This window comes from Telmatherina bonti (genome assembly GCF_933228915.1).
Source record: "Telmatherina bonti genome assembly, chromosome: 23".
Lineage (NCBI taxonomy): Eukaryota > Metazoa > Chordata > Actinopteri > Atheriniformes > Telmatherinidae > Telmatherina > Telmatherina bonti.
This window is the reverse complement of record NC_136632.1, coordinates 785,736-795,837: the sequence shown is the minus strand read 5'-3', so window position 1 is coordinate 795,837 and position 10,102 is coordinate 785,736. Positions and strand designations below refer to the sequence as shown.

At 46.1% G+C, this 10,102-nt stretch overlaps 1 protein-coding gene and 1 long non-coding RNA gene across 2 annotated transcripts; both read right to left on the bottom strand.

The window, feature by feature from the left end:
• Positions 1-1,020: 1,020 nt before the first annotated feature.
• LOC306773465 lies at positions 1,021-3,922 on the bottom strand. The gene is made up of 3 exons (XR_013771801.1): positions 2,446-3,922; positions 2,239-2,350; positions 1,021-1,523 (listed from the first exon to the last, which is right to left on the bottom strand). It is a non-coding gene; the product is annotated as an uncharacterized lncRNA (long non-coding RNA).
• Positions 3,923-6,546: 2,624 nt separating this feature from the next.
• Positions 6,547-9,540, bottom strand: mrps33 (mitochondrial ribosomal protein S33). Its single transcript, XM_079263493.1, has 3 exons — positions 9,360-9,540; positions 7,107-7,323; positions 6,547-6,951 (listed from the first exon to the last, which is right to left on the bottom strand). Exons 2-3 carry the CDS (start codon positions 7,319-7,321, stop codon positions 6,846-6,848), a joined length of 321 nt encoding a protein of 106 aa, XP_079119619.1. The 5' UTR covers positions 7,322-7,323; positions 9,360-9,540; the 3' UTR covers positions 6,547-6,845.
• Positions 9,541-10,102: the final 562 nt, after the last annotated feature.

The following is a 10,102-nucleotide window of genomic DNA, read 5'->3' as shown; positions in this document are numbered from 1 at the left end:
TCTCTCTGCTTTGCCTGCCCGGGCTCTGTGCGCGGTGGGCTTGCCGGGCCCTGGGGGCCTTGGCTTCCTCCCCTACACCTCGGGTCGTGGTCGTGCTCCCCTACAAGCACTCAGCTGATCTTTGATTGCATGATCACAGGTTGAACACTCACACGTGCACGCCCACATGCGCTCATCTTCCCATCTGCTTCCTACTAAATGTTGCTGATGACTCTCTGTAGGTATGTTTAATAACGGTTGGTATTGGAATTGTTATTTTATTCATTCATTTTTTTTTATTTTATTGCTTTGCATGTTGTCACTATCCTATTTATGTCTTGTTGTATTTCTGTAGTAATTTATATTGTTTTGCAAATACTGTAACTTTAGCAGCTTAGACACACCTTTGTTTTCTCTCTCTCTTTTTCTCCCTTCATCTTCTCTTTTTTCCTCTTTCCCTGCCAGGTCCAGCTCGGCCAGATCAAGACTGACGATGATTGCAAAATAAAAAAATAAAAAATTATAATAATGATGAAAATATTCAGATGATCAAGGGCAGCTATATACGTGAGATGTCTCCCTTGACAGAGCAAATCTGTCTGCTGGACAGGACAGGTTATAAAAAAAGAAAGAGAAGACCTGCCTGCTCGTCCTGACGCCCGCACATTACCATTTGTTAATAAACCTTTTCGTGTTTTCAATGCATCACGTCTGCTTTTGGGTCCTCTCAGCTTCTCGTACAACATCTCCCTGTGTGTGCGTGGGTCCTCTGACTTCCTCCCACTGTCCAAAGACATGTATGCAGTGGCGGCTGGTGGTAAAAAAATTAGGGGGGGGCGCAGTTATGTAAAGGTTTAAACAAAAAGTGGTGAAAAAAACAGTACAGTAAATAATATAAACAATCTAAATAAAAAAACACAAACACAATCAACCACTCAAACTATATTTACATTGGACTTTTATTTAAAATAGTGCTTCAAAAAAAAAAAATAAAAAAAAATGTTTTCCTTTCAGTACTACTTGAACATAAATTTGGCCCTCCTTTCTTTCAGTCCAGCAAATTTGTCAATAACCTTTTGGTTAAAGTCAGTCATTTCAGTTACTAGCCCCTTTTCCATTGACAGCACTGCTAGAGCATTCAGTCTCTCTTGGGTCATAGTGTTTCGGAGAAAAGTCTTTATTCGTTTTAAAGTTGAAAAGCATCTCTCAGCCTCAGCAGAGGTCGTCGGTGTGGTGATGATGATCCTTAAGAGAGTAACTGTTTCTGAGAATACCTCCCCAAGGTTATTTTCCATAAAGAGCTGAAAGAGGTCCACAGCACCACGACAGGCTTTGAACTCATCCTTGCTGTAAATAAGACTAAGCTCTGTCTTAAGCTTGTTTCCATTGAGCATTGGGTAGGCGTTCACAGTGCTGGTCAGTGCATCTTCAGGAAAGGTCTTGTTGTAATGTGCAAACTGGTCACTTTGCAGTAGGGTGGCACTGACAAGGTGGTTTGTGAAGGAGAACCTTTCCCTTGTGTGTCCCAATATTGTATCACAGACCTACAAAAAGAGAAAAGCATTGAAAAATATGAATTCCAAATTTAAAAGAAAAAAGATGTCATTTTCAAAATCCTTTTATATTGTATTAGTTATTCTTTAGATAAACTTTTTAACAAAAATACAACCTATTATGGTGGGGGTTGAAGAACCAAAGAAAAAACATGGCAGTAGTATAGTTTTCTAGTGATTATCAAAAAAATTAAACAGTTTTAGAACAGTTTAGATCTCATTTGCAGCTATATTTTTGTGCTGAGATACCATATTACACATTTACTGGTGTAGATGGGAAAGTTGTGGTTAGGGTGTCTGATGACTCTTGTGAATCCAGGTGTGTGATATGAGCTGGGTCTTTCAGCACAAAAAACTGGTGTATGGACGTTGGACATGCACAACAAGCAAAAATCTCATTTTGACATATCCTTGACTGCCAAAGTATTTTTTCCATTGGTGCATTTATTGTAATATAGTATTAGTTAATTGCCATGTTTTTTTATGTTGCTTATTTAATAATTAATTAATGTTGCTTAAATAATGTGGTCAGCCTAACATGAACACATACAAAGAGCTTTTAATTCACCATGTGGTGCAGAATTAATGCATCAGTCCATTTTCTTTATGATACGTGAATTTTTTCATACACTTCCATAAACACAGATAAACTAAATCATCCTCTTTCACTTTACAGTGAATCTGTGCTTAAAACACTTTATCTAACCTCGTAAGCAATCCGTTGACGTTCCTGTGGACTGGTTGTTCGTCGTCTCTTTGCGGCCTGGGAGCTGCTGCTTTCACCATGGCTTTGCTCAACCATCATACGGACAGAGTCTCTGCACATGACAAGAAATTATAATAACAGATAGTTAGGAAGTAACAATCAGTGATTGCTAACAATATTTGTGAAGTGGATACATGTAGCCATTACCTGATCTTTTTAATGTCCTGCTGGAACCCGTTAATATGGACAGAGTCTAGTTCTTTTCTGAAGCTTGGCATACAGGAGATCCACATGAGGCATGATGTTATGAAAAAGCAAAAGAAAAAACTTAAAATCTTGATTCTCCAGCAGCATCCCATAGGCTCCTGCCTCTCGAACAGTGTTGGGGTCAAAGTCATTGGAGTCTCTTATACTCTCAAAACAGTGAATGAGATCTTATCTGTGCTCAAACACAGTATTGATGGCACGACTGTGAAAGTTCCACCTAACAGAGCTGGATGTGGGCAGTCTATGGGCCACAATTTTATCAAGAACACCTGTGCGCTTTGGTGATTTTGAAAAGAAGCTGGCAAACCCAGAAAGGTCAGAAAAAAAAATCCTTATTTTGGAAATGTGAGTTGTGGCCTGTTTCATTATCAGGTTGAGCTGATGTGCATAGCAGTGGATGTAGTGGGCATTTGGGTAGATATCTTGTATCTTTCTCTGAACACCTGAGGTTTCACCCCTCATCACACTGGCTCCATCACACGCCTGACAGATGAGCTTGCCTTTCTGGTCTTCTGGAAGAATGGCAGCAAGACGCTCTTTGAGTCCAGAAGAAATAGACTCAGCTGTAGCTGACTGCAGAGGGATAAACTCAAATATCTTTCCTGCAGCTTGTTTTTGCCATCAATATAGCGCTTAACAAGCACAAGTTGGGCATGTGTGGCAATGTCCATAGTTTCATCTGCCTGGATGGATATAAAGTCGCTGCTCTGAGCTTCTTGAATAATATGTTCCCTGATAGTAGTCAACATACAGTCCAGAAGTTCATTTTTGCGCTATCGAGATGTTCTTTCAACACCCCATCAAGAGAGGCAACGAAATCTACTAATCCACGAAAAATTCCGGGATTTTCAGAGCTCTCACTCTCATCATGGCCTCTCAAAGCTAATTCGAAAGCTCCGCAAAATTTTACAGTCTATTATTCGTGACAGAATGTGTCGATTCTTCCTCACCTCTTCATTGTGCCTTCTAATGCCAATCCGGTAGCCTTCATCTAGCTGCTCAGCGATGCTAAGGCCTCCAAAAAAATGTAGCTTCAAGCTGTTGTCAAGATGGATACGGCTGCTCTCGTGCCTCTTGCATTTTTCTGATAAATGTTTCAGATCACGCACGCCCGTTGTTGTCCACAATTTATCCGTGCCGGTCGTTTACAACAGTAAAGAGGGGAAGCAGTAGAACGAGTTATTCACGGAGCATCCACTTAGCCAGCTACGTTTCTCATAGCTACCCCGCGAGAAACCGCGAGTGTAAGCTCGTCCTCTATCACTTGTCTGCTGCTGAATCTGTAAATCGGGCTGGTCCGGCCCAAGCTCCTTTACTCTTTTCTTTTCTTCAAGGCTGCGCCTCGCAAAAGGGTATCTCTGTAAAGAAACAACCGTGTTGTCCGCCGTAGTTTCACTAGAAGACGCCATTCCGTAGTTGTCTGTCATTCACAGTGTAAGGCCAAGTGCGCATGTGTAAATCTACTGATGTGTTTACATGATTGACAACGTCCATTGTCCAATTACACGTGACGAAAAAATACAGTTACGAATCTTTATTGGCTACTAATGAAAGTGGGTGTCTCTAGGGCGCAACTCCCTGAGGTGGCCAATGAGAGAGAGACCTGCAGTCACATGCTGGGCAAAAGCTGAAGGACATCTATTTATCTATATTAGACCTGCGCCCCTTCATTTGAAAGGACGTATTTGAAAGAAAATCCTCTTCAAAATTAATAGTGTACGTTTCTAAAAGGCTTTTATGAGGTAGTACAAAATGCATTTTGTTTGAATATGTGTAATAAATAATTATATGATAAAAATGATCATTTTGAGATATATTTCTGGGGAGGTTGGCGCCCTTGGCCAGCCGCCACTGCATGTATGTTAGGTTAAGCGGTTATTCTAAGTTGTCCCTCGGAGTGAGTGTGAAAGGTTGTTTGCATGTGATGGACTGTCCAGGTTGCGTGACAGGTTGTAGCTGTCTCTCACCCACTGATTGCTGGAATAGACTGCAGTTTCCAGTGACCCTGGATTGGACTAAGTGGTTAAGAGAATGGATTAATTAATTTTGTATTTATCCTTTAAGTGTTGTTAAATGCTGCCATTTAAAGTCATAAATTAAATTTTTGAAATGTTGAGTTTATAACCTGACAGTTTCCCATAATCTTCTCATAATGTCATTAATCCTATAAATGAGTTACCTGGTTCCTCTAGTACAACTAATATGTCATTTGCAAACATTGGAACCTTGTGTTCTTGACTTTCCATATCAATACCTTGAACAATTAATTAACCAAAGCGGTTGAATAGTGAGAACAAAGAGAAGAAGGGAAATGGACAACCCTGTCTCGTTCCTCTCCTCAGGGATAAGGGTTTAAGAAGAGGCCAATATTCATTTTCATTCATGCTATGGATTATTATATAGGGATTGTTTTATTGTAATAAATCTTGAAAATCAAATTTCACCATACTGTATATAAAAAATCCCATCTAACTGTGTCAAAGGCTTTCTTTACTTCTAATCCAACACTTTTTAGCCCAGTCTAGTGTATGGAGTGTTTTCTTTATACGCTGCTCAAAAAAGTAAAGGGAACACTAAAGAAACACGTTATAGATCTGCATGATGAAATATTTCCAGGACTCTCCAGGACTGTACTACTGTAAGTAGTACCAGAGATAATTCTGATTTGTAGCAGTTATACCACTCTGTACCTGGAGCATTCATGATCTTTAATTATGAAAAGGCCAGATTTAATTCCTTCATTGATAAAGGTTGTATTAAATTTTCATTTTGTAAGGATGTGAGTATACCGGTAAGTTACAGTTCAGTTATATCAGGAGCTTCGGTTTGCTTTGTCGAATGACTCAAATCTATCGGCTTTTACTTAGTTTGTTTGCAATACTTTTGGGTTTTTGGGCTGATTATTCTAAATTGTGTTATTTACATGCTGTTTACATAATTTACATGCTAAACATTTTGCAGATTTGCCACCAGCTTCGTCATTTGTTGGTTTCAAGAAAAGTCTTTTTTCTGCGTTTAAATCATCAGTTTCACTTTGCACTCGCTTTCAAGGCTGAACTAGTTTCACTATCAGCAACTAGAAACTGTTTCAGCTTTTCCTGGGGGGTCTGCTAATCTTAACCCACATTGTTTTATCATACATTTAGTAACTGACATAATCTCCCCCCTTCATACTACTTTTATTGTATCCCATAGTATAACAGGAGACTACAGGCCTAGGGGGGGACAACAGGCCGAGGGGGGGACAACAGGCCGAGGGGGGGCCAACAGGCCGAGGGGGGGCCAACAGGCCGAGGGGGGGACAACAGGCCTAGGGGGGGACAACAGGCCGAGGGGGGGCCAACAGGCCTAGGGGGGGACAACAGGCCTAGGGGGGGACAACAGGCCGAGGGGGGGCCAACAGGCCTAGGGGGGGACAACAGGCCGAGGGGGGGCCAACAGGCCGAGGGGGGGACAACAGGCCGAGGGGGGGCCAACAGGCCGAGGGGGGGACAACAGGCCGAGGGGGGGACAACAGGCCTAGGGGGGGACAACAGGCCGAGGGGGGGCCAACAGGCCGAGGGGGGGCCAACAGGCCTAGGGGGGGACAACAGGCCGAGGGGGGGCCAACAGGCCGAGGGGGGGACAACAGGCCGAGGGGGGGCCAACAGGCCGAGGGGGGGCCAACAGGCCTAGGGGGGGACAACAGGCCGAGGGGGGGCCAACAGGCCTAGGGGGGGACAACAGGCCGAGGGGGGGCCAACAGGCCGAGGGGGGGCCAACAGGCCGAGGGGGGGACAACAGGCCGAGGGGGGGACAACAGGCCGAGGGGGGGACAACAGGCCGAGGGGGGGGACAACAGGCCGAGGGGGGGCCAACAGGCCGAGGGGGGGCCAACAGGCCGAGGGGTCCACAAAGAGACAGGAATTCATCAGAGGAAATCAACAAGCATCCTACTGTAGGGACTATTTATGGATGTACACGTAACCATGTCAGAGGATGTCAACATGCAACGTTTTTACTTTTCGTACCAAAGAACAGCTCTGCAGAACAACATTCATCACACGGGTTTTATTCAGCACAAGCGGTGAGAACATCAATGCGGTTTTAGCTGGTCCATCCACACTGAGGCCAACATCAGAGAACAGCAACTTCTTCTGGTCAGGAGACACCGGAGAGATGCCAAAGACCAGCATTTCCTCAGAAAACACAGACCAGAGGGTGTAGAGCTGGCCTGCATGACGACATTTACAGTATGTACAGGGCTGAATGAGGGTGGACTTCAGGAAAATCCAGCTCAAACTGATTTAAGTAGTGGAAGGGTCCATCGACCAGCAGGGCTCCAACGCTGAAGGAGGACTTCATTTCTTTTTGCCTGCCCTCTTTCCCTCTCCTTTCTTTGGTGTCCCTTTTCCTCTCAGCTTCCGCAGGCGTCGCATTTCTTCCTTGAAGTCTTCATGCTCGTCTCTGGAAAGGAACAACATGCACATGTATAACTGTCCTCCTCTAGACTCCAGAAAGCCCAACACCAGGTTCTACACTGGTCCAACTATGTCCATCTGACTGCTGATATGAGCAGAAAAAGTTTGGGAAGAATTTAATCCCAGGTGAATGACAGGTACCTGAACAGACCCATGAACCGCAGCTTCTGAGTCATGGCATAGTAAATCTTGTGCTGTGGGTACCAGTCATACACCTCCTTCTTCTTGGCCATTGGAGGCTCCTTGAACAGCTGGACCACCTTCATCGATCTGGGATCTGTTGGTCGCACCACATCTCCAAAGATTCGTGAGCTCAGTCTGGCCATCCGAAGGGCGTAGTTGGAAAAACCAGCCATGACTGCAGAGCAGAGGAGACACGGAAACAGCTGATTTACCACTGGATGGTGAGGTCACGTGACCAATCCTTATCAGGTAGAATATCAGGTCAGGGACGTGAGTGTTTTCAGACTTAACCTTTCTTGTCATTATATCATCAGATCAGTGTCACATCACCAGTGTTAAAGCTAGGCTAGGTAATGTTGGGGAGCTAGTGGGACCCTCTCCTGGGCCCGCCCCCTACCCTGGCTCCTCCCCCTCTGGTTCTGCTCCTTGAGTGATCCGAGGATTTTTTATTCGCAGCTTTTTCCACCAACTATTTTCTCTTTCTCGGCTGTTTAGCAGGAGGAGGCAAATAAACCGAGCCGGGTCGGGAAATCCTTCCTGCATTTTCTCAGCCATGTTTGCCTTCTGAGTTTCTTCTTCACTACTTTGTATTTTCATCCTAACACGCTGTTTATATGCAGGGTGTGGCTATCAGGTATGCGCTGCTGGAGGGGGAGGAGGGGAGCCGGGAGAAGAAGCTACGAAATATAAGAAATAAACGACTCCATCTGGGTGGGAACGTTTGGATTGGTCAGAGTTTTTACAGATTTACAGTAAACTGAGGGGTCTAACTATATTTCACAAGGTGAAACACAAGATGGTCTCACTGTCCCCCCTCTCCATCCACAGCTGTAAACCCAGCAGGGACAACTCCAGTATGTTCCCAGTAAATAAACTGGAGTCAGAGACACCCCGTGTGTGTGTGTGTGTGTGTGTGTGTGTGTGTGTGTGTGTGTGTGTGTGTGTGTGTGTGTGTGTGGACATTCATTTTACAAAGTGAAACAAAGGAATGAAGCAGCTGCAGCATTATCAAGGTTCTCTGTGGACTGGCCAGTTTTCCCAGCAGCTTCTAATCTGTGGGAGTGGGCAGCGGCCCCCCCCCTCCTCCTCCTGTGGACGGCCATGTGCTTTTCCCTCCATTTTAATGTCGGACCACTTGTTTTTCTTTTCTGGAAGTGTCCGGTGGTCTGAGGAGACGCCTGCTGGCGGTGCTGATGTCCATCCTGCCTCCACCTGATCAGTTTTACAACATTGTCTAGAAGAATTTCCTTTTCCAGAAAATTCTTTATTTTTGTTTTTTTCTGCCGAGCCGTCATGGAAGTGAGATCGGTGATAAGTATCCTGGCGTTCACTTGGCGTTGGCCAGATGTTCCCTCACGTGATCCTGATTTATAAAGCGGAACAGACGTGGGACGCGCTGCTTTATGATTCGGGACAGTGACCCCTCCCCCTGCAGCGACCCCTCCCCCTGCAGACATGCCCCCTGCAGTGACCCCTCCCCCTGCAGACATGCCCCCCTGCAGTGACCCCTCCCCCTGCAGCGACCCTCCCCCTGCAGTGACCCCTCCCCCTGCAGACATGCCCCCCTGCAGCGACCCTCCCCCTGCAGACATGCCCCCTGCAGTGACCCTCCCCCTGCAGTGACCCTCCCCCTGCAGTGACCCTCCCCCTGCAGTGACCCCTCCCCCTGCAGACATGCCCCCCTGCAGTGACCCCTCCCCCTGCAGACATGCCCCCCTGCAGTGACCCCTCCCCCTGCAGCGACCCCTCCCCCTGCAGACATGCCCCCCTGCAGCGACCCTAGGATGGAACAAGCTTCAGAGCTTCATATCTAACTGAGTCAGGTGTGTTGCAGCAGGGAAGCACTTGAAGCCCAGCGGTTCTTCGGGGTTGCACCGGATCCGGAGTCTGGTCCTGGCAACTTCCAGAGGAACTGAACAGACTCAAGTTGTATGGAGACACAACAGCAGATTTAAACCGGTTTAAAGCGGATTTTTACACCAGTAGCCTGGCAGGAACAGAGAAACATCATTTGTTGTCATTTCTCCTGCAAAGACCAGACAGCTCGAGCAGAACCAGGTGAGTCCCACAGAGCAGCACTGGGATTCACTCATGTAAAATATTAATATAAACATGTGGCTGCACATCCTGAATGCTCCTAAACGTGGATCACCCCGCATGTCCCCGCCGCGCTCCCTGCGCCGCTTCCCGCTGTCACACGGCGGGCCTCACCTGGGCCTGTGGCCGGCGATGGCGGCGACCGGCCGGGTAGCGGAGCTCTCTTCCTGCCGGTTGAACCGATGAGTCTCCAGGTGAATGATGCGATGAGTTCAGGACTTCAGCTGACATTAACCTTCACATCCAGCTGCCTCCTCTGCGCAGCACTGAGCTCCTCTTCGCTTCCCCCGGATGTTCAGCAGCTCCTGACCAAGGCATCCGGCGCGCCACCGCCACCTTCTGGTCGCAGTGAAAACAACCGAGAAACGATGATCAGCTCTGACAACCTTGATTTAAACGCACTTGACAAAAAACAGGTCCTTAAGTCAAGAGTTCGCTTCTCTTAAGTTTTATAGGTAATTACGCAAAAAGAGCCAGGTATAAGGAAACAGAAACCTGCAGCCACAGATTAATCTGAACCTTTTCAGACTCCTGGATAAGGGACACCACAGGCGCAATGCAGGCAGGTGGGTCGCCCACAGCAATGGTATGTTTTGTGCTAGTGCAGCCTAGAGGAGTGATTAGGAATCAATTAATCAAACTAAGATTATAATGCCTTTTGCATTTCCTGTTGCGTTTGCAGCACTCTCCGCGTCTTCTGACATGATAATACAACAGAGGATGCCTTTTCTCCGTTCTCTTACAGTGTAGAAGAACATATATCATATCTTTGCCATTTTAAGTGGGCACCAGGAGGAAGGTGTCAGGAGGAGAACAGACCAGTAATGACCTTCAACATAAAATGACAAAATCACAAA

Coding starts and splice junctions, on each gene's coding strand:
- mrps33 (XM_079263493.1), bottom strand. CDS start 7,321: ATGGCTGGTTTTTCCAACTACGCCCTTCGGATGGCCAGACTGAGCTCA. Junction 6,952..7,106: donor CGGTTCATGGGTCTGTTCAG/GTACCTGTCATT, acceptor GTTCCTTTCCAG/AGACGAGCATGAAGACTTCA.